This window comes from Pseudocercospora fijiensis (genome assembly GCF_000340215.1).
Source record: "Pseudocercospora fijiensis CIRAD86 unplaced genomic scaffold MYCFIscaffold_7, whole genome shotgun sequence".
NCBI lineage: Eukaryota > Fungi > Ascomycota > Dothideomycetes > Mycosphaerellales > Mycosphaerellaceae > Pseudocercospora > Pseudocercospora fijiensis.
In genome coordinates, this window is record NW_006921538.1 from 3721743 (window position 1) to 3744877 (window position 23135).

Sequence of the window (23135 nt, forward strand, 5' to 3'; positions counted from 1 at the left end):
TGATCTTTGTTATAGATAATACTAGTATCTACTATAGAGCGAGGGTCAAATAGGCGATACTAGATGCCGGCTATTACCTCGAATTTCTACCGCTATATTCGCCGGATCTAAACCCGATCGAGGGCAGCTTCAATCTGCTAAAGAAGGTTATCAAAAATTACAGAGATAAGCTGCCGAAGTTTGTAGGCTTTTAGGATTACTTGCTGTAGTGTTTGTATAAGTATAGGGGCAATAGGGCGCGTAGGTTGTTCGCTTATGCTAGATATAATGTCGATAGAGTCGATATTCCGTACGATCTAGCCGAATTCGAACATACCGCTAGAGCGGCTTAGAATATAATAGCGCTCGACCCGGAAGAGTCCTAATAGATAGAATAGGCTTAGAATACCTTACCGTCGATAATTAACGACTCGTCGATAGTGTATTATAATAGTAAGGGCGTATTTGAGGAAGACAACGAGGAAGATAGCGAATAAGAGGTAGACTTCGAAGATTTCGAGTAATGTAACTAATCGCACTAGCGCGCGGCAAGCGCCGCTCGGAGAGATTTAAATAAATATGTTCGAACGCTAGCTTTGCCTATCGCGCTTAGTATTCTACAACCAACGCATTATATTAATTAATTATATATAGGCTAAAATGAGTGCTATTACCGCAAGAATCTCCCGCTTATTACAAGTTTATATATATTGTAGATATATAGCGATTGTAGCCTAAACGAAGCTAAGAATTCTTAGAAATTCTCTCCCTCCTTAGTAGCGGCTGCTTCCGCCGCTATAATCTCATCCTGTTTCTTCCTTATAAACTCGACGATAGCTTTCTTCAACCTTAACCTTATTCTATCTACTGTATTAAGTGCCGCCGGCTAGTCGTCCTTTGTTAAATTGCAGATAGTCTCTAGCGTCTATCCGGAAGACACGAAATAAGCGATATACGGGCGTAATTCGTCGCAATCCTGAAATCCGCGCTACAAGCCGACCTACTAGAAGAATTCGACAGTTAGCTTCGAGGACTATATAATATTGCGAGGCATCGCCGGAGGGTTACGTAAACTAGTTCTAGCAAGAGCGCGAGCAGGTGTTTTATACGGAGTACTAGGAATTACACTAGATCTACGCAGCTTGCTATCTAAGAAGTGCCTTATCTCGTCGCCGAAGGAATTAAGGATAATAGGTTAAGAGCCGACACTAATAGCTAGTTTACGAGGCGAGTCGCTCTTACTGCTACGCCGAGCCCTTATCTTCTTAACCTCGCCTTTCTAGAACTGCAACTCAATCTTCCTCTTAATTACTATTACCTCGATCCTTACTAGCATCCTATTGTCTAGCTTATTAGTTACCTCGTTACGCTTCTACTCGCCGGAAGAGATAGCTTTGTAAGCCTTAATTATAGTAGCTTCGTAAAACGGAAAGTAGTTCTTACTATAGTCCTTTAAGGCCTTATCGCGGAAGCAGGCATGCTTACTAGCCTTATAATAATTTAGACAGTCTTTACAACTATATAAGAAGTCTCTAATAATATAATAGTCCTACCGCTTCTAAGCCTCTAATTTAGCTGTTACAACGCCGGCGTTAGCAAGCTGAATTGAGGTTAGATTAGAAGCCGGTTTAACTAACTTCTTAGCGCCTAAAGGCACAGCTACTACTATCGCTTTAGGCTTCGATAAGAAAAGTCGATATTAATAAAGACATTCTTCCGCGAGGTAAGCGCTAATTCCTTGCTAGTCTCTATCGCTTCGCTATAGACCTTATCGCTATTAATATTATCTCTAGCTTAATGCTAATCGCTAGTAAAAGCCGTCTTCTAACCGTCCGCTCTAGCACGGATAACAATACGATTAATTGCCGCTAAGCCGTTCAACTTCGCTATCTTCGCTGCCTACGAATGTACGTTCTAAGCCTCTTGTTTGTTCGCCGATAAGAACTTTACTAGCTTCGTTGCTATCGTCCGTACCGCGCCCTTCTTCGTTATATTAAACAGCGTCTACTGTCCTTTATAATAGAAGGTCTCGTCCGAGAAAGAGCTAGGTTAAGTAATAGGAACGTTGCCTGTAGCGAGAGCGGCTTAGCTGCTAGTAGTAGTAGCCGCCTCCTACGTAGCATTAAAAGAGGAGGATATAGAGGTCGAAGCGGAAGAAGAAACAGCCGATTTTGGTAGTTCTACACCGCTAGTCTCCTCTGCCGGCGCCGCTACGGTCTCCTTGCTTAGTAGATTAACGATTAGGTCGGTAGTCGCTTTGCTCTTCTTGCTAGCGGAAGACCTACTCTTCGACTTCGAGCTACCCTTTGCCTACTAAGCCGTATTAGCATTCCTTCTTATTAGCGGCGGACTAATAGTCTTCTCGAGAGTGCGGATTACCTTCTTCTTTAGCGTAGAGTTATTTATCTCGTCGTCTAATCGTACTAGCGGCTTGCTAGCAGTCGTACGTGTCTCTCTTAGCGGCATTATTGTAGTATAGCACTCGGAAATGGTTAGAATACGCGTACGGGGCTCGAACACACGATTATCCTCTATTCGACGACGACAGTTAGGAAGAAACACGATAAAAACCACGTAAAAGTGCCCCTATTGCCCACCCCTGTGCGGCTCAAGAGAGGAGGCGGCTCTGCGGACCGTACTGACAAGTTGGAAGGGTTCCACAGTATGCGGGGGCAGCCGCGACAAGCGAGCCCCGCCAAACAGAACGCGACGCGATTTCTGTTAGACGAACTGTGAAAGAAGAGGAACAGTATGTCAAGATGCCGTATCTTTGTTCATGATGTGCGCTCTCGGCGTGAGATTTATCGCGACGCGACTGTCCTACTATCTGCGACATGTTGACCACCGCTCTGCCAAGTCTCCGAGTGCTTGGCAGATATGATTGCCACTCCATATCCCTCACATGGCGAGCACGCATAGGTGCCAGTATGCTTGCATGATTGACGGATTCCAATGTGGGATACCGATGGGAACGCCCTCGTACTTTCATTGCTGGTGGTGGCATGCTCCATCGACCGCACTTCAAACCTTACAGATCCATTAGCTTCTCACAATTGAAGTGGATGGAGAACACGCTCTGTACGACAACGCGGTGTGCTGCTGAGGCCAGTGAGCTAAACGAAGTGATGCTAGTGATGCTTGCCAAGGTGAGGCAATTTCGAAACATACACTGGACTCTGCACACGCTCGGTGCAAAGCACATTCCAGTCATACGTGCAACGAGTCGACTCTCTTCGGCAGGAGTGCACGAAAAGCTATGGCACAGTGACAGACTGTCCTGGGCCTTGCGAATGCACATGCAATTCGTAGGACTCGATGTGCTTTGATGAACAGAAATTATGCGCTAGTCAGGAGTGGCCACAAGTACCGCAATGGTTGAGAGATGGAGTGACTACTTGTCTCGCCAGGGATGCAGATTACACTGTCCGAGCTCACTCGGGAACATACTCATTCATCGTGACCAGTCTCGCCAGCAGCCTGGCTTCCTCAATCGCTTCTCCCGGTCCACCGCAATCACAGGCGGTGCTGCTGCTACCAACTCCTCCAATGCTGATGCTGAAAAGAAGTACTGTAGCGGTGATCGTGGTCGAGTGGGTGCGTGGGCGGACTGTTGATGCTCGTGCTGCTTACCTTCCAACGAAGACAATCTGCACCGGAAGATGAAGCTCCCAAAAGCGATGATCATGGTGCTGAGCTTGATGCTGATGCAGGTATGCATGAGAAGGAGGGTAAGCAGACATTCGAGCCAGACTCCAATATCATGCAAGAGACGCTGGGCTGGGAAAGGCCAAAAGAGCCTGTTGAGCGTTTCGCTAGTGATGCCGGTGTCGAGATGGACGATGCGCAGGATGTCAAAGGCGAATTGCTTTCGTCACATGTAGGCCGGGCTCAGGAAAAGGCTTGATGATATCCATAAGGCTGGCTGTAGATCAAGGCAGGATCGTAGTTAGCGGCATCGCTGGTCAGCGGATATGTTGGTCCAGGTTGAGCAGGTTGAGCAGGTTGCTGTGGAGACACATCTGGCTCGCGCGGAAGTTCTTCCTCATCCTCCTCCTCCTGACCGCCTTGCTGTCTTCGGAGCTCTGCCGTCCTCTGCTTCGCTCTCGTCTCTTTCATCTGAATCTTCAACCTCCGAGCTGGTCCTTCCGGGTCAAGCTTCTTCGCAATGTGATACAATCTGTCCCTGCCCCAGATGTTGTGCTTCGCATGCAGGTACTTGTGCAGCTTCTTCAAAGACATGTCACGGACCCGCGGATCTTCGAATTCTTTCTTTAGGATCTCCTCCACTTGACCTTCCTGCAGCGGCCGCTGTTCCTTCTCCGTCCGCTTGTACATGCCCATTTCCTTGCGCAATTTGGCCAGTCGAGTCGGAGCGATGTCGTAGCCGTGCTTCTGCAGGTCCAGTCTTGCCGCTTCATCGGTCAACTGCAGTCGGTCGAAACAGTGCTTGACGTGCCTACGCAGAGCCTGCGAGTCTTCCCATTTCGCCCGGCGCACCCGCAAGCCCCATCGTGCGATCTGCTTCTTCAGAGTCGAGCGCCCAATCTTGAGATGGTGTTTGATCATGAGCTCGACCATGATCTCGTCCACAGTCGCCTTGGCTTGGTGGCGCTCCGTGATCCATTCTTGGTGCGGTTCAAGTTTCTTGCTGGAACGACCGGGTGGAGGCTTCGATGCCATCGCTGCCATCTTCTCAGTGATCGAAATCAGCTCGGGAATACAGAAGGCCTGACCACCAAAATCGCCGAGCTGACCACCGATTGACCAATCGGATGGGGCCGAGAAGGTTCGTGCGCGGCGTCGACTAAAATAAGCTCGACTTATTCCTTTCCCCTGCTGGAATGGCTTTTGCTAACGTTAATCTATTCCGAAACTAATCTTATGCGATTTAAATCCGATTCCGTTAATATACCTCTATTATAGAAACTCGTTAATTATAGCAACTATAAAGAGTACCTCGAGGCTATAAAGACGAACTATACTAATTTTCTCTAGGTCTCGGGAAGATAGAGGCTCGCGATTAGTAAAGGTAGCGGATCTAACTTAAAAGACTAAGTATTTTGCTCTATATATTCCTTCCTATAGCCTATTACTAATAAGATATAGATATAAATAGTATATAGTAGTAAAGTCTACGAAGCGTCGAGAACCCTAAGTCGATCCGAAAACCCTATCTATAAATACTAGTAAAAGAAATAGCGAGGACGAAGCGGCGTAGGAAGGATTTAGTCTAAAAGGCAATTCGGACTAATAGTCCTATAGCTATCCGGACTATAGATATAAAAAAGGTACGTTATTAGAATAATATTCCTTTTACCCTATTTCTTCTACTATACGACTAGTATAACTAACGTAGCTTATAGAAATGTGCTAGACGATAAGGATAACGATAAGGACTAATACTAACCTCTATATATATACTAGTAACTATATTGTATTATATTGTATTATATTGTATTGTGTTGCGTTGCGTTACGCGGCGCGTATCTAGGGTTCCGTTACACACTTTACGCCCGCTAATCGCGGGGATTCTAGCTATACGTAAAATCGCTTTTTCTTAGTAGGCTATACGTAAATATCGATAAAGTAGTAGTTTCTAGTCCTATTCGGATGTCTAGTTATATGCGGTATAAAACCGCGAGTCTAGATATTATATTAGCGAGTTTATCCGAGTATATAGTAGCTATAGACCTTATTATCGCCATTTCCTTATATAATCCTTAGCAGGCGCGTCTACCTCATTCTAAAGCGTGTATTCCTCGTGTTCCTCCTGTTTCTTCTCTTCTACTATACGGATTATATAGAAAACTCGGTATAGGGCGTAAAAAGGGCAAAAAGGTAAAGAGGGTGCGTGCCGAGCGGTTAACCGAGACAGAGAGGGCAGAGAGGGTAGTAGAACGCGTCGTTTCGAGGTATTACGAATTAGAGGCTAAATCGGACAAGAAGGTTAGCATTCGAGCGCTTTATAAGGATAAGAAGGCAACTAGCCTATATTCTCGTATTTACTAGCGGTTAAGAGGCCGTAGATCGCTATTTAGTCGACCGTAGACTAATACTAAACTAGACCATTCTTAAGAGCTAGCGCTAGCGGATTATTATCGAGAGAGGGACGCGATAGGCATGTTCTTACCGGTAGCGTTAATCGTTATCGTAGCGATAGAGATGCTAGTAAGCCTGCTGCTAGAGGGGGTCTCGAAGGATATAATACTACTATTTAGCGTAGATTAGGCGGACCGCTTTCTTAAGCGCTATAGACTTAGCAAGGTCAAGTCTAAACCAATTAAGGTATAGCGGAAGGAGGCTTACGACCCTTCTGCGATAAGGAGCTAGTTTAACCGCTTTAAGGCGATAATTAAGCGACTAAATATAAAGCCGCGGAATGTGTAGAATTTCGATGAAACTAGCTTCCGGATTAGAATTAGTAGCAATAAGTATGTCGTTATAATAGATACGAAGCGGCGCGCCTAGACCGAGTATAATAGCAACCGTACGTATATTACTGTCGTCGAGACCGTTAACGCCTTCGGTAAGGTAATAGACTATTAGTTAATTGTTAAAGGTATAATAGTCTAAGAACGTTAGGTGCCGAAGGAAGGTAAGTCTATTACTACTGCTATTGCTACTTCCGAGTCCGAGTCCGCTGCCGAGGCAACGTCGCTTGCTAACTATACCTCGTTCTTAGGCAAAGACAACTTCTTAATTACTGTTAACGAGTCTAGCTATATAACTAACGATACTGCAATGCACTATATCCGTTAGTTTAAGCGGAAGACAAGGCCTAAAGACCTAGAAGAATAGAGGGTGCTCCTATACGATAATTACGGCTCCTATTGCTTTAAGGAGTTTGCGGCCTTTGCAAAGCGCTATAATATTTAATTATAGGGCCTACAACTATATACCTCTTATTTTATGCAGCCTTTAGACGTTGTCCTGTTCTAGGTGTATAAACTAAGGCATAGGTAAGCAGTTTTAGAGGCTACATACCGTAGTATTAGTGAATTCGGAATACCTGAGTTTATCGAGGCGCTCTCGGCTATTCGTAGTAAGACGTTTACCTCTTACAATATAAGGTTAGCATTCCGGAAGACAGGCATATTCCTAATTAATAGGGAGGTCCCTTGTAGGCATATTCGAGATTAGTATAGAGCTACTAACTATAACTAGAACTAGCAAACAATCGAGGGCGAATTAGCATAGGAAGAAGCCCGCTATAATGAATCGCTAGCAATAGCGGAGGTCGCTTAGCAGGAGTATATCGCATCGGTTAAGCAACAACGTTCCGTAGAGCCCGCTATTATCGATCTAGAAGGCTAGGCTTACGCTAATAGTCGCTATTACCTCGGGGATCTCGAAAACTTAATTGCTTAGGGCATACTATCGTTACCCCCTACGCTACCTTAGCGAACACTAATACCCGAACTGCCGCAATAGCTCCTTAATACTACGACTAGCCCTCGTACGATTAAGGCGTCTCGCAGTGCTATATAAGCTCGTAAGGACTTCCGACGTTCTTATCTAAAACTAGCCCCGTAGGGTATCGATCCTATATTGCTATTATTTAACCTATTTTCCTCGTTATCTACGAAGCAAGTAGAAGAGGCCTATACTATCTTAGTTAACGCGGCTATTTGTAAAGGCGAGGAATACAAGCGTAAATACTAGTCTACGAGCATTATTAAGCGAGCAAAGAAGCGACAGAAGGAGTAGGCTAATCGGCTTATAAGGGTAGGTGCTATTAAGGCGAATGAATTGCGCTTACAAGTTATATAACAAGACAAGAACCTAGCTAATAATAACCGCCGCAAGATGCTATAAGAGGTACAGAATGCCGTCGAGAGGGTACGCTTATATCGGCTTAAGTGCAGTAAGGCCTTCCGTATCGTATTTAATAACAATAGTAAGACTAAGTAGACAGACGTCGAGCTTTAGTCTATCGATAAGCCGCTACGGCGTGTCTTCGATAGGCGGCTTCTTACTGCCGACAACAATACCTTAAAGAAGACCGGCGATCTATATGCGACTATTCTTAATAGCTACAAGCGCGGCACTAATATAACTAATAGCGGCGACGTTAGCTACTATTAGAGCTAGACAAGGATACTACTACTGCCGACTCGCACTTACGACTACGAAGAAGGCGATATTCTAGTATAGACCGTTAAGCCGAGGCGACTGCTAAATAGCCTATTCGCGTAAGAGCCTAATACTCGATCGGACTAGTTATAACAAGACGAGGCGCTGCTTAATAAAGATACTGTATATACTGTAATATAGCCTTATTTAGTACCTCCTCGCCGCCGCTACGAGTCCGTCTAAAGCAAGCGCTATTTCTACTACGCTCCGAAGAAATCGAACCGTTATAAAGGCGCGGTCGCTAGTAGCAAGAACAACCCTATTAAATTAGAAGAGGTAGACAGTAGATACAGCAGTTAACTATTCACTTAGCAAGAAGAGGTAGCAGTTACATAATAGACATATAGGCCGACTAGTAAAGTAATTGACTATATAGTTAACGCGAGGTATACGCGGAGGCCGACTTTTGGTCTATTCTAACCGCCTACGGTCGCAATTTAGTCGCCAATATGCCGGAAATCTACTGCTTCTTAACCCTTATTGCACTTATATTCAGTTTCCTACTATATGTGCCCTATAACATTACTATTATCGAGTTTTACGTATAGCCTACTAAGAAAAAGCGATTTTACGCATGGCTTAAATCCCCGAGCTAGGGCGAGGGGTGAAGTGGGCTGACGCAACCCCGGATAGAATGAAAAGATACATAGCTTTGTGTGTGTGGCGGTGAAGCATCCAAAATATACGGAAGGCGCCAGCTGCAGCTCGACCCTGCATGCATGTGAGGTTCGCCTAACTTGGCAGGTACGGTCTTGGTCTTGGCAACTCGCGTATTGAACTGAACGACGACAAATACAAGGACAACGATAAGCACTGTCTCCGTTCAGACCTGCCAAGCCGGCGAAGCCGAATCAAGCCATTACCATGGCGGATCAAGTCGATCAAGAGGACTTCCCCAACGCCGACTTCTACAACCTTCTACAACCTGAGCACTGCACTGCGTAGCGCTCACACGACATTCGAAATCCGAAGTCGCGCGAACAACAACACACCAGCTGCCGCCGCTCCTGGTCGACCGCGGAACAAAGAAGATGTGACAAAGCAGGAAGCTTTGGGCAATGTGCGCGCGGCGCTTCAGCGCGTCAACCAGAGCCCTCTACGCCCTACGGTATCTCACGATCTGAGTGCCCAATTCAGCGACGACGTCCTCGAATTCATGCGCGAGCTGCACCTGACGGTACTTCGCATGAAGCAAAGGCAAAAGACTGGGCCGCTTGGAGGCGAAGACTGGAAGTCGTTCGAAACGGGACTCAAGCTGCTAAGTGGTACGATGGAAATCAATGAGCCTGGCTCAAAAGCAGCAGGTACCGAAAAGTTGGACGTCAAGGCATTGCAAAGACAAGCGCAGCAATACAAGGACAGCCGGGAAGAGAAGAAGAGCAGAATGAAGGCAAGACAAGAGAGTAAGTTGTCGAGCCCATTGCAACATATTGTTTGGTCCAGTGCATTAATTTTTGTCGTCTTACAGAGCAAAAGCAAGCTGCTTTGGCCGCGTAAGAGGCGGCGGGGGAGAGAAGCATCTCTCTTCGATTGAGGCACAATCCAGTAGTGAACTGCGGCGTTCTTGATCCAGCCCTTGCTGAAATGCTAGGAGAGGTCTCAGAAGACGAAGGTGGATATGGAGAGGATGAAAAGGATGGATCTTGCAGCAAGTAAGCTCATAGCCTGCTATACCCTTGAACTCCGAACTCCGTGTCTCTCGTGACTATATATGAACTAGGAGTGCTCCCACTTGCCTGCTTACCACATGTACAGACTACTCTGCTCACCTTCTAGGTACGTGCAATGGTCCGGCACGTATCTCGTCACCAGAATGCGGGACACCCCTGGACTGATAGAACCAGGCCGCCCGGCCCGCCTGAGCGACTATACGAAAGCCTAAGAGCATGAATAGCAATAGCGATACAGCAAGATTGCAAGCGAAACCTTTCGCATTCTGTGTTGCGCTCGGCGATATCGCCACAAATAGCAACATGCAGGCCTAGGCTCGCAGGCCTGCACAAGAAGCACAGTGGCAGACTGGCAGAATGCTTCTCCGAGATTGTTCTTGAGCTTCGCTGGCTTGCCATAGCTGGTTGCCACGCGACAAAGATGCGAAGCTCCTCGGCAGTTACAAGCCCAGCCATGTGCTTCCAGGGAGCAAGATACTTCAGCAAGATACTTCGGACGTCCCGGCGTCCAGCACGCCTTTCAGAGCCAGTATTGCGATAAAGCGGGCGTCTACGATAGGGCACGCAAGGCGGGACCATTGTAACGGTAGAATATAACACTTCGTGGCTGCTGGGACTGGGAGATAACGAAAGTAGCATCGCAACCATGCAGTGAGCGACATGGAAGCCATTGCCCCGAGGACGTAGCAAAAGCTCTCGCCGCCCGAAAATTGAGTTCTCTCGACGTTGCTTTCTGCCACAGCATTTGAGGTATGGCGACGGTCGACAAGAATCATCCTGCGAATGAGAACATATCGAGCGTAGACGAAAAGATCTCCCCAGGCGCAGCAAGCTCAGAGTCCCTAAATCTCGGCAACGAATTCGTCGACGAAGATGTCATCATCATCACTGGAGAAGATGCCGCCGCGTATCTCCTGCCCATGCGCGACGACAGAGATCCAGCCCTCACGTTCCGATCACTCTTTCTGGCCACAGGGCTCGCCGCTTTTCAAGCTGTGATGAATCAGATCTATCTCGTGTGTTTCTGCTGCCAAGGAGAGCAGCGACCATGATGCTGACAATGAGAATAGTTCAAGCCGACCGTGGTGTCCATCCAGGGCACTTTCATCGTCCTCATTGCATATTTTCTGGGGATTGGATGGGCGTTCGCATTCCCGCGAGGCGATCTTCATCTGGCTCGATGGCAAAGCAAGAACTTGCCCGGGAAACCTCCACTCTGGATCTCAATCGCATCGTTCATCAACCCTGGACCTTGGACGCTGAAAGAGCACGCGATATGCTCAATCACAGCGACTTCCGCATCAGCCGCTTGTGCCAGCGTGGAAGTCTTCGCAGCGCAGAAACTCTTCTACGACATGCCGTTGACGGCCACAACTGTGATATGCACCACGATCTCGCTTGGTCTGTTCGGCTACGGACTTTGTGGCTTGCTTCAGCCAATAACAGTCTGGCATGTGGAAGCCGTCTACTGGAGCTGCTTGCCAACAGTGAAGACGCTTCAGGGGCTACACTGGCAGTCTGTGAGGAATTCAAAGCCCCTTCGCTGGTTCTGGTACTGCTTTGGTGGCATGTTCTTCTTCGAATTTTTCCCAGCATATGTCTGGCCGTGGCTCAACTCTGTCTCCATACCCTGCCTCGCATCCAAGAACGCGAAAGGTTCAAAGGCCAAGACGCTCACGAATCTGTTCGGAGGAGCCACGAACAACGAAGGTCTCGGGCTGTTTGCACTTTCATTCGACTGGCAATACATCACCTCTTTCCAGACGTCGCTTCCACTTACGCTCCAGCTTCACATGGCCTTCGGATATTTCGTCTGCTTTATCGCCATGGTCGCGATCTACTACACAGGTGCATGGGGTGCAAGGTCTTTGCCATTCATGTCTACGAAGCAGCTTCTGCCGGATGGCTCCAAGTATCCCATCACCAAACTTTTCGCAGGCGGATCACTGAACCACGAGGAGCTTGCGAAGTACGGCCTTCCCAAGCTTGCCGGTACTTTTGCTTATGGATTGTTGATCGGCAACGCTGCCATTGGTGCTCTCATCACACATGTCGCCCTGTTCTGGGGCGGCGATGCATGGAGGGCATACAAGTCAAGTCGCAAGAGCGAGTACAACGATCCCCATCACGCCCATATGAACAAGAACTACAGAGAAACGCCATGGTGGTGGTTCGTAATTACTTTGATCATCAGCTTTGTATTGGGACTCATCGTCGTCATCAAGGAGGACATCACTTTACCCGTCTGGGCGTATGTGGTAGCATTGATCATTGGATCAATCATGGCACCTTTCGTGAGATAGAACCAGTCCCAGTCTTCTGCTCCTCTTGCTGACAACTATTTCCAGAGCAACATCCTCTATTCACGTTACGGCAACGGCATAGCGACGAACAACATGTCCAAGATGGTGGCCGGTCTGCTGATTCCTGAACGTCCCGTCGGCAACATGTACTTCGCCGCTTGGTCACATAACGTTGTCTCCTGCACTATACAACTATCATCGGATTTGAAGATGGGCGACTATCGTAAGCCAGATCACTCCAAACGAACTCCACCTTCACCCGCTGATACCTCCGCAGTCAAGATTCCACCTCGCGTCATGTTCTTGACCCAATGCTGGGGCACCATCTTCGGTATGCAACCCTCCTAACAATCACCAACTCCTCACTCATGTCTCCTCTAGGCGGCTTCATCAACTACGTCGTCATGATCTCCATCGTAAACTCCAACGCCGACCTCCTCCGCGACAGCAACGGCAACTCCTCCTGGTCCGGCGCCCATTTCCAAGCCTACAACACCAACGCTACAGGCTGGGCTCTAGCCCGATACCTCTACAAAGTCGGCGCAGAATACTACATGGTTCCCGTCGGCATAGCGATCGGTTCAGGAGCGGTGATTATCCATAGAATTTTTGCCCACGTGAGTGAATCACATCCTCGACTTTTTCAGATCCCACTGACGTGTATCGTTGCAAAGTTCGTCCCCAAAGTCGGCCGCCTCTCCACCTACGACCTCAATCTCCCCCAACTCATCCAGTTCGCCGGATTCATTCCCTACAACCAATCGCAAACCTGCGTGATTTTCAGCCAAATCCTCGCGGGCTTGTACGTCCAATACTTCCTCCGAAACTACCGACCCAGGATTTTCCGAGATTACTCTTACATCATCACCGGAGCCATGGATGGAGCGGTCTTTTCCTGCTTGTTCATCTTATCCTTCGCGGTCTTCGGAGCTGGAGGGAAATCCCATCCGTTCCCGCAATGGTGGGGAAATAATATCAATGGGAATTATGATTTTTGTCCTACGGGGGACTAAGTTAGTAGGACGGGATGTAGCCGTCATCCATCTATTCATCTATCAAATCATCATCAAACATGATGTGCTATGCAGTATTCCTCCTCAGAAGCTCTATGGCAGGTAATAATTCCGACATGTGGAAAGGTTTTGTCACCACTCGATCCATACCCGCGTCTATAGCTTCGGCCTGCTGCTCTGCTCGTGCGTTCGCCGTCACGCCTAAGATGGGCATTCGAGATGTCCGTTGTGATTCCCGTTCTCGTAGTCGAATGATGCGAGTACATTCCAGTCCTCCCATCACCGGCATTTCGATGTCCATCAACACGACTCCGATTTTGGCTGGATTGGTGCCGGCAGGATGTAGACAGTCGAGCGCTTCCCTACCGTGATTCGCGACTGTTACTCGGAAGCCGGCTCGAGTGAGTTGTTTGCGCATGACGCGCTGGTTGACGAGATTGTCTTCTACAATGAGCACGTTCATGTCTGTGGCATCCGAGGACACTTTCGGCTGGTCGACCATGATTTCATCTTTCGCGGAAGTGGGAGGTGATTCGAGGTGCGCTTGAATTGCGGCAATGCCCTCGTCCAACATCGAGATTCCATTCGCATCGATGGCTTTAGGAGAGTCATCTCCAGGAGACTGTCGTTGTGGGGCTGGTCGTTCGGGTCGCGGTGCGGCACAGCGAGGTGCTTGTACGTAGAAGCAGAATGTGCAGCCGCTCTCTTGACTGGGTTGGAGGAAGCCTGCGGTGTTAGAAGCAACACCAATCTGGCCGCCCAGCTTCGCACAGAGCTCCTTTGAGATCCACAAGCCCAGACCTGAACCTCCATACTGTGCCTGCAGGAAAGAGTTAGTAAGAGGATCAGGTCAGAAATGTTCCCGTCCTTACATATGTCTTCGGCGAGGCTTGCTGGAATCGCTGGAACAGATTCTGCAATTCTTCTTCAACGATGCCAGGTCCCGTGTCTTTGATGGTGATGCACAAATATACGCAGTCCTCTTCCGACGACACCGAGGTCATTCTCGACGTCGTCGGTGCAAAGCGCACACCACAATCTGCATCCGTCGGCCGCACAGGGCTTGCATTTAGTCGCACCACCACCTTTCGCGAACTCTCGTGTTTCGTGAACTTGATCGCGTTTGTGAGAAGGTTGACCAGGATCTGAAGGAAGCGAGTAGAATCGAGCAGGACCCAATTGACCTCGCAGGCCTGATATGAGGATCCGATCGAATACTGCATCTCCACATCGCTTCGTTGGAGCTCGCCCTTGAACATCTTGAGCGCCTGTGTGACCACATCTGTAGGTCTCATCGGCGCAGGATTTACTGTTAGCATCTGGCTGTCAAGTTTACTGATCGTCAACACATCGTCTATGATGCGCTTCTGGTGCTTTGCGCAAGTCATGATGGTCTCGACACTCTCCAGGATAGCTATGGCATTATCACGATCCAGCGTGAGCTGCCCATTCGCTGATTGTGAGAGAAGGCGGTTTACTGTCGTGTACACGTCGTCGGCGCATAACGTGATCGCTGCGAGTGGGTTTCTTGCTTCGTGATTCGTCGAGTCCATAAAGTTCTCCTGCTGTCGTCGTCGTTCGAGCTGTTCCTTCACCTGTCGTTCTTGGAAGCCCTCCATCCATTTCTGTCGGCTAATGTCGACAAGACATCCAAACACACCCTTCACTCCATCGCCGTGAGGCCCGTCATTATCGTCACGCATGGCATATGCAGCGGTGAGCACCCAGGTCTCACCCGTCATGCGTTCTCCACCGTATACCTCATCAGTTATGAACGGTCTGTTCAGTCTTGCCTCGAATGATACCTGCTCTCCAGACAACAGCTTGCTCCATTGCTGCAAAGAATATGCCCGGTCGTCTTCGTGAAGTGCCAGGTTCAGCGATGGTATGTCTGGCGCCTTGTCGATAGCGCAGTTCGTCATCTCGAGGAAGCGTTGATTCGCGTACAGCAGGCTACCCTTGGTGTCAAACTCGAAAATACCGATAGGTGCCAAGTCTGCCATGCTTCGGAAACGAGTTTCGCTATGCTCGGCTACCTGCTGGCTCTTCGCGAGAGACTCCACAAGACGAATGCGATCACGAGCAGCAAGTCTGGCTGCCACGCGATTCCGTCGGGCTTCGTCCTCTGCCATGACCAAGGTAGAAAGTGAGGTGGTCAATTGCTGATGCAGCAGTCGAATGAATTGTTGATATGCAGCATTGTATTCTCGCCTCGTATTCAGTCCCAGTATGAGAAAGCCAGACCGGTGCTCTTGATACTTCGACCAGATGGGCATGATGACTGCGTTTCTGCATTGGTCCCCATCGAACGCGCGCGACTTGGCGGCTTCTTGAAGGACGGGACACATGGTTCCGTCGGCGATGCTGAGCAGGATCAATTTCTGGGACTCCATACACTCTCTGAACAGCGGCGACAGTATCTCGCAGCCAGAATCGAGGTCGACCCTTTGAGGTAAGCCATGGAGGTGGGGAGGCGGTCGCACGCCGATCACGCCTTCCATCGTCCACTCTGTGCCTGAAAAGATGGAATTGTGGTCGGAGACAGACCCCGCATCGGCGTCTTGTGAGGTCGATGTCGACTGCACGGAAGCTCGTCGTGCATCATGTCCGACGGGTCCGTACAAGGCTGCGAATGGCACTTCTCGATCGTTCTTGCCCAGACCTCGCAAGACTGCAGTCCAGTACGACGAAACGGTGTCCACGTTGGCGGTGTGCTGGTCGAGCGTCTGTAGAGTCGCTATTCTTCTGGTGTAAACGACTTCCTGCGTGACATCGGTGACGGTGTTGAAGACACCTAGATTGCCAGTGGGGCCCGGGATGGGGATATTGACCCATGATGCCCAAACCTCTTCCAGATACCCAGCTCGGTCGACGTAAAATGGTTTCCGCTCTCCATACGATGCGGCTCCGGTGGTGTCTGCGAGATCGAAGCTTCTTCCATACGGCAAATCGACCAGCTCCGGCCATATCTGCTCCACAGTCTTGCCCAGCGCCGATGGATGCTTGTGCGCCACGACGTGGGAATATGCCTCGTTGTATACGGCGATGCGCTGGGGACCCCACCACAGCACGCACGCCTTGTTGTCCAGCAGACACACATTGGCCATGCGCCTCAATTCTGCGCTCCATCCTGGCATTGGGCCCAAGTCGGTCTTGGCCCAGTCAAATGCGCGCAACAGCTTGATGTGGTCGGTGAGGATGCCACTGTTGCCCACATCGTCGGCCGTGACATCGAACGGTCCAGCAGGCGCGCTGGGGCCGTGCGATATCTGGTGCTGCCATAGCGGTATGCCCGGGTCTGCAGCCACGGTGTGTTCATGCTCACGCGTGTGAGGGCGCCTCTGCTCTTGCTCTTGCTCTTGCTCTTGCTGTAGATATCGTGCGCGCGCGTTCAGTGTGTCGGAGAGCCATTGCGCGTCGTGCTCTTTCAGAAAGGCGTATGCAGCATCCATCCCCGTCCGCGTCCGCCGACCAGCACGGGGCTGTCGCACTGCACTGCCCAGAAGCTCTTGCTCTGCGGAACACGGTCATCTCGAGGCGCAGGAATGCGGGTGAGTGCATCTGGAACACTGTCCACGGACTGTCGGCCTTGATTGCTGCCTTTCTGCCAGCCGACGCGATCTGGAACCTTGCCAAAAGGCTATTCTAATTCCTTGGAAGCTTAGTGGGTTCGAATCTTGGTTGCATGTGATCACCAGCCGAACGTGGATGATATACAGTACGAACGAACGACAATGCACCAACACCCGAGCGAGACTATGCATAATGAAAAAAAGGACCGTTTCCGGACATATCTGTGACTTCGAACAGCCTCATGTCGAAGGCGGCTCCAAGAGAGAAAGCAGAAGATAGGTGCTTCCAGCTATGCCTCCGAACAAAATGAAAGTTCGCTTCCGTATAAGGGTTCGCTCTCCAGACGCCAGTACAATAGCAAAAAGAATTTCCGTCACGGGGAATTGACTACAGCCACATTAGCACTCGCTTCTCTCATGATTGCGCCTCAATCGTCGACTTACACCCCGGCCTCAACGGTTCTTCGCAATGAGAGCGTTGCATCCTAGCCACTAGACGATGACGGATAGCTTTGATTGGATGCCAGTGACGACTGCAAGTACGTATGTATGTATGTATACAGCTCCAGGTCTTGCTGAATGTGGGCGACAATAGAAATTTTCGACAGGCGTCGGTGACACTACGGCATCGACCTGGTGCCAAGGCCTCTTCAACTCGCCAGCCTCTTTCGTCTATGCATTCAGTGCAATAGTGTCCTTGAAGCAAGCGACTTCATTCAGAGCATTTCAGACCACTTTCGGTAGCGACCCCATTACTGCATTAGGATCGCGCCATCCTTGGGGTCGGACACTGCTGCGGATATAATGCAGGAGGATCAGGATGACAAAGACATCGCAACGACTCTCGTAGCCGATATAATCCTCGAAAAAGTCTCCGTCGTCAATCGAGGCTTACTTCAACTTCCTCCTCCGCGGAATCAGCATCATGCCAACCAACCAGAGCGCCTTCACCGCCGTCCAGGCCTCAACCGGCGAAGAACTGACAGTGCGTTTCGACAACGAAACCATCAAACATGCCGCCTACGTTCCGAAATCCAGTGAGAGAAATGCCACCCCCTCTTCCCGATCAAACAAACACTAACATCTCCAAAAGAAGCCCGAACCGCACCACACCTAATCTTCCCCTTATCCAAACCCGATAAAACATACCTCATCATAGCCCTCGACCTCGACGCACTATTCGTGAACATCCCCATCCTCGGCCCAATTCTGCACTGGATCCAACCCGGCCTCAAAGCCTCTGCCGACAACGTCCTCACCACAAACGAGCCTTTTGTCGCAGATTACATCGGACCTGCTCCACCGCCTCTCAGCGGTCCTCATCGGTATTGCTTCTTTCTGTACGAGCAGCCAGAGAATTTTGATGGGAGGAAGTATGCGCCGCCGAATGGAGGGAAGCTTTCGGCGATGAAGCGTATGAGGTTTGATGTGGAGGGTTTTGAAAACGAGGTTGGGTTGGGGGTGATTGTGGGGTGTGCTTATTTTAGGAGTAATTGATGGGATTGGGGAATTGTCGAGAAGGTGATGAATGAGGAGCTTTGGATTTCGATTGCGAGGTAGCTTTGCTTATGGCGATCAATGAGGGAAGTACATGTACATCGGCGTGACTCTTGACATCTGCATTGCCCATGACCTCTCTTCTCACCAGCAGCAATGACTTCATTCTTCAAAAATTCCAGCCTTCTCCAGGTCCTCCAGCACAAGAGGAAACCAGCTGATACGGATTCAGTGTTGAGAAACACTGTGCCAGTACCAAGGCTGTGAAAAGACCTGCTACCCCAGCTCCGAAAATGTCGACATCCCTATAATATATCGTGCGACAGCTCAAATAGTCAGTGGAAATTGAATTGCAACTTGATTCGAATTCAGTACTGTGGCACTGAAGAAGCTCAAGCACAGATATGTAGCAATGCTACCATATTATGACTTTCGCGGTTCAGCCTGATTCTCCGCAATGCGCAACGGGAAACGGGTATCGACTTGAGCAGACAGCATACCCTCGTCAAGCACATGGTTTCTTCGAATGTCTCTTGGCATGAAGTCGGCTCGCTGGCTGCGTCCCCGATATTCCGTGCTGGGATCCGGTGGGCGTTAATCTTGAGGTGTTCATGTATACTCATTGGGTACGGATCATTCGGGTATCAGCCTAACGAGCTCCATCCGTGCTTTGGTGAGGGTGTAGATTCATTCCCGGGTAATTAATCTGAGAAGAGGCTTCAGCATTTTGCGAGCGAATTGCACAAACTGGATGAGGCTAGTATGGATGGCCTGGAATCCGCTTTGAATTTTGTCGAGTTTAATGGTGTGTAGATGATCACGACCAAGGATTGACAGTCCTACAGCAATGCAGTGCTCCACGATGGTATGTCGGAAGTTTCACGGCTCCCTGCATCTGTCGTTTGACCGCCTCAGTAGCGTTTGACCGCGTCATCAGCAAACGCGAATCCAGCTCTAGTTCTTTAACCTCGCATCCCATCTTTTCACTTTCGTCCATCTTCAGCTTCCCATCAAGTCACTAAACCTCTCCACCTCTCCACCATGACACCAGACAAAATGGAAGAGTTGATCGACATGAGCCGCGAGCTCCAAGACAGGGCACTCAGAGCACAAGCCGGGATCAACTATCTCGCAAACCACGTCGCACTTCTCAACCGCACCGTCCTCCAGCGTAACATCCAGCAGACCGACCTTGGCAAGCTCTTCGTCGTCCATAATAAATGCCTCTGGCACTTGGCGTGCGCTTACCGCATGCTGGACCAGGCCGTGGATGGTGCGGAAGTGGAGAAGTGGAAGCAAGACGTAAAGGAAGACCTGCCAGAGGTGACACGCGAGCGGGTCAAGGAGTATGTGGCCATGCTGGACAGCAAGGGTGGAGATGTAAGTCTGTAAGCAGGAAGCTGGTCGCATGCCGATACTGACTGATTCGTCGAGAAGAAGGTCGGAGTCGAGAAGAAGGAGTCCATCGACGACACCGATGAAAGCAAGGTCAAGAGGGAGCAGGCCTGATTCGCGTCGTGGCATTGAGTGGGTGTTTGCATCCAATCGGGGTCTTTTGGGTCCTGGTTGGGCTTCGCGCGACACGGTGCGTATTGCCACGACGATGGCAAGACACGGGAGTCCTGTGCTCACGTTACCGGCTGCTTCGATGATGGATTGAGCATGTATGTTGCGAGTGGATGAATCATGTGTCTAGAGAACAGTGTCAGAGGTCCAAAACGGCTGCGAATAGGAGCAAGAAGGAAGGAATGCCATTGCAGTGATTGAACCAGATGAGAGAGCACCGCAATTGGGTTCAACGGTTGATTCGCGCTTTACGGCCGAGCTGGCGTCAAACGGCACATGAGTGGTGTCTTCTCCCTGCAGCAACAAAAGGTGCGCACAGTCAGCAAGTGTCTCAGCAAAGATGAAGCGATGCCTCCCAAGATCCAAAGATCTTCTGCTCGCGCCCTCTCTCCATTGCTTCCTTCGCATAGCTAGCTCCACATCGAAGTCTAACACGACCGCAGCAAGAAGTCGTCGCGTTTCATGCCACGCCAGGTTCTGCATTCGGATCAAGTTCACCCTTCTCAACCCAAGCAATTCCTCGGCCCGATGTGGAACGGTTGAACAGAACCCAATCGATCGTTCCTGAACTCGTCGGGTCTGTCTGGCAGCCGGCGCTCTGGTATGTATTCGTGAACTCGATGAAACGCTTCCTCGTCGTGATGCGCGGCATACTGGTTGATGCTGACCTGGGTGTCTCCTGCGACCCACCAGCCGTCGATCACACAACAGCCGCGAGGAGTTCGGCGAGGATGCACGACCGGGACTGGTAGATACAGGCGTAACCGGCATAGATGTTGGAAGGAATGATGAGGGCGGGCTGTACGAGGGCCACAATATCGCTCATGTTGAGGCTTGCACTCGAAGTCGCTCCCTCCCCGCCACCACTCCCGAAAGCCAATTGCAGCTCCCACGTGCCTTCCGCGTCATTATTCGCATCTCCTGATGACCTGATCATAACAACTCCCCGGCTTCCATCTCACCCACCGCCAACATGGTATACGAGAATATGACGTCCGCCTCCGCCTCCGACATGCTCCGCGATCGTCTCCTCCAAATCGCTGCAGAACGTAAGCGGAAAGAACTGGAACGCCAGCAGGAACAAGAGGCATTGGAAGCGAAGCAGGCCGAAAAGCGTAACCGCAAGAGCTACATGGAGCGCTTCGGCATGACGCGGAAGGAAGTGCGCAAGCTCATGGTATGGTCGCCGCAGCGCAGTGGGAGGCAGAACCTGCTGGAGAAGAGAATCGTGGAGCTGCGGAAGCAGAAGCGGGCGAAGAAGGGCAATGCACCAGCCGACGTACAGGAGTCGAGTCCGCAGAAGCAGCATGGACAGCCAAAGGCGCCGGCGAAGAAGGGCGGTGTCAGGGCACGGAAAGCTGTGAAGTCGTGAAAGAGCACATGCGGCATCGTCAATCGCAGCTTTCTTCAAGCGGCTCATCCAAGCATCATCACGCAGAAATCATCATGCTACAGCATCTACCCCCAGTAAACCATGCCAGAATGATCTACAGAAGTTACTGGAGCATTCATCGACATCGACCGGTGGCAATTGAGCTGGCTGAGGATTCATCACGACCACCAATCGACTGCGATGGCGCGAGAATGGTTAGGACATGAGATGATTGTCCACGCCAGAGAGAATGCCATTCCATACCATGGTCTCAGAATGCAAGGGAAACAGGCTCTGTGCCTGACTTTGTGGAGTCTCGATGCAATGTTCTTGCAGAGGCAGGAGGAACAAAGGTAGCAGCATCCGCATATGGAAAGCAGTCATCCTTTAGACAGCTCTTTGTTGTGAGCTATGACAAGTCGTGATTGCACTCAATGGTTCTCATCGATCTTGCCATCACGCCGAAACTCTCTAAGAGTCTCATTTACCAGGAACCTAGGCTTCGTCCTGACTTCGCACACCGTGTCATTGTCACAATGGAGCTCTCCAAGGCTGACAAGATCAAGGACATCGAAGCACGCCTCCAAACGGCAAAACTGGAGAAGCTCAAGCTACAGCAACAAGTCAGCGCTCTGCAGGCCGTGTCCGCCGACATGGAAGAATTCGCAATCGAATTCTCGACGACGCCCGATGACAATGCTGTCCATGGCTCCCTGATTGAACAGCTTGCGCGAGCTCACTGCTTACTGCAAACCGTCTACTTGGCAGAAGAGGACTCATGGCGACATCCGAAGAAGCCTCAAATGGCGCAAATAGCCGCATACCTCGAGGATTTATCTGGCGCATTGGGTGGGAGCATTCACACGGCGATTCTTGAAAGAAGTGGGGAACTACAGGCAGACCATTATGGGCTTGAGCCATAGCATGAAGAGATTGCCATATGCCCTGGATGTGCGGCCGTCAGAGCATGGACTCAGTCTTGTACAGAGACCACTCTTTTTTTGAGCATGACCGCGATCGCGCTGTTTCAGGCCTGGTAGCCGCCGGGCTGCCTCCGACAAGGCCGGAATCTGTAAAAGAGGCACGCAGTCTCGCCAATTTATCACAACGCTTGCCAGACAAGGTCAACATAGCTGGCCCCGGCCTGCTCAGTGTCTGGATATCACTGAAAATCTGCCATTCTACAACCCTTGATTTGCTCTGACGTGAGCTGCAAGCTAGATGCACCTTGCTTGCCGCTCCACCATTGAAAGATTCTCGTATTGCAACTGCACGCAACTCGAAGACAGCTGATCTGCTGATGCTAGAGCTATACGGCCAACTTTTCGGCCATACCTTGATCCACTCAAAGGCCAATAGCTACATCGCAATTGAAGTACGTCTTCTGAACTCCACCTCATCAACTGCGCCAACTTGCCCAAATCTACGCGATCATCAAGCCCTCCACCGAGCTCACCAAGGATGAAGAGATCAAAGCACTGCAAGAACGCCTTCGGAAAGCCGAAGAAGGAAATCGCCAGCTCCAGAACCAAATCGATGCCCTCAAAACCAGATTCGACCGTGAACTGCAGCGCGCGATTTTGATTGAGCAGCTCGCTCGTGCTCACTACCATCTGCAAAACATATACCTGGCCGACGTAGAGCCCGAAAACTACTCGAAGCCGGACCCTTCTCAAGTGCGCGAATGGCTCGTGAGCCTGACTGACGCGGTGGGCGGGGACGTGTATGCAGTGGTGCTTGATAAGAGTTACAAGCTTGACGACAAGAAGTATGGATACAAGGTACTGTCTGACTCCGAACTTGAGCAAGTAGAAAACACACTGACACATTGACAGGACGTAGAAGCTGGCATCCGCGATATTATGGCCTCCAGGAATATGCGCGCAGGACATGGCTTCACATAGAGGTTATCACATGGTGAAAAGATGCTCGAAACGTCTCCGCGCGTGAAATTGTATCCCGAGAAACCACTTCGAAGTTCTCCTTTCCCTCCATTCGTAGATGAGCAAACATCCCTCATGACTGAAATA

At 50.0% G+C, this 23135-nt stretch overlaps 10 protein-coding genes across 10 annotated transcripts; 6 read left to right on the top strand and 4 right to left on the bottom strand.

The window, feature by feature from the left end:
• Positions 1-3041: 3041 nt before the first annotated feature.
• MYCFIDRAFT_208611 (uncharacterized protein) lies at positions 3042-4215 on the top strand (the record flags this gene model as incomplete). The annotated part of the gene is made up of 4 exons (XM_007931238.1): positions 3042-3087; positions 3131-3243; positions 3289-3598; positions 3639-4215. 4 exons carry the CDS (start codon positions 3042-3044, stop codon positions 3881-3883), a joined length of 714 nt encoding a protein of 237 aa, XP_007929429.1. The 3' UTR covers positions 3884-4215.
• Positions 3328-4668, bottom strand: MYCFIDRAFT_216252 (uncharacterized protein; the record flags this gene model as incomplete). Its single annotated transcript, XM_007931239.1, has 1 exon — positions 3328-4668. The coding sequence occupies one exon, from the start codon at positions 4666-4668 to the stop codon at positions 3868-3870; it is 801 nt and encodes a 266-aa protein (XP_007929430.1). The 3' UTR covers positions 3328-3867.
• Positions 4669-8827: 4159 nt separating this feature from the next.
• MYCFIDRAFT_78230 (uncharacterized protein) lies at positions 8828-9994 on the top strand (the record flags this gene model as incomplete). The annotated part of the gene is made up of 4 exons (XM_007930764.1): positions 8828-8838; positions 9058-9515; positions 9686-9764; positions 9889-9994. 4 exons carry the CDS (start codon positions 8828-8830, stop codon positions 9992-9994), a joined length of 654 nt encoding a protein of 217 aa, XP_007928955.1.
• Positions 9995-10534: 540 nt separating this feature from the next.
• MYCFIDRAFT_78231 (uncharacterized protein) lies at positions 10535-13098 on the top strand (the record flags this gene model as incomplete). The annotated part of the gene is made up of 6 exons (XM_007930765.1): positions 10535-10798; positions 10853-12076; positions 12131-12308; positions 12363-12416; positions 12467-12675; positions 12733-13098. The coding sequence occupies 6 exons, from the start codon at positions 10535-10537 to the stop codon at positions 13096-13098; spliced, it is 2295 nt and encodes a 764-aa protein (XP_007928956.1).
• Positions 13099-13189: 91 nt separating this feature from the next.
• MYCFIDRAFT_95252 (uncharacterized protein) lies at positions 13190-16250 on the bottom strand (the record flags this gene model as incomplete). The annotated part of the gene is made up of 2 exons (XM_007931240.1): positions 13190-13918; positions 13971-16250. Coding segments are annotated over 2 exons (3009 nt in total), but the record flags the coding sequence as incomplete, so codon positions are not given.
• A 1512-nt stretch (positions 16251-17762) lies between these two features.
• Positions 17763-18167, top strand: MYCFIDRAFT_31574 (uncharacterized protein; the record flags this gene model as incomplete). The annotated part of the gene is made up of 1 exon (XM_007930595.1): positions 17763-18167. A coding segment is annotated over one exon (405 nt), but the record flags the coding sequence as incomplete, so codon positions are not given.
• A 1041-nt stretch (positions 18168-19208) lies between these two features.
• MYCFIDRAFT_78234 (uncharacterized protein) lies at positions 19209-19676 on the top strand (the record flags this gene model as incomplete). The annotated part of the gene is made up of 2 exons (XM_007930766.1): positions 19209-19547; positions 19602-19676. 2 exons carry the CDS (start codon positions 19209-19211, stop codon positions 19674-19676), a joined length of 414 nt encoding a protein of 137 aa, XP_007928957.1.
• Positions 19677-20236: 560 nt separating this feature from the next.
• MYCFIDRAFT_31327 (uncharacterized protein) lies at positions 20237-20497 on the bottom strand (the record flags this gene model as incomplete). The annotated part of the gene is made up of 1 exon (XM_007930586.1): positions 20237-20497. A coding segment is annotated over one exon (261 nt), but the record flags the coding sequence as incomplete, so codon positions are not given.
• A 209-nt stretch (positions 20498-20706) lies between these two features.
• Positions 20707-21105, top strand: MYCFIDRAFT_78235 (uncharacterized protein; the record flags this gene model as incomplete). Its single annotated transcript, XM_007930767.1, has 1 exon — positions 20707-21105. One exon carries the CDS (start codon positions 20707-20709, stop codon positions 21103-21105), a length of 399 nt encoding a protein of 132 aa, XP_007928958.1.
• Positions 21106-22132: 1027 nt separating this feature from the next.
• Positions 22133-23125, bottom strand: MYCFIDRAFT_177470 (uncharacterized protein; the record flags this gene model as incomplete). The annotated part of the gene is made up of 7 exons (XM_007931241.1): positions 22133-22175; positions 22212-22260; positions 22294-22322; positions 22350-22361; positions 22393-22464; positions 22501-22897; positions 22927-23125. The coding sequence occupies 7 exons, from the start codon at positions 23123-23125 to the stop codon at positions 22133-22135; spliced, it is 801 nt and encodes a 266-aa protein (XP_007929432.1).
• Positions 23126-23135: the final 10 nt, after the last annotated feature.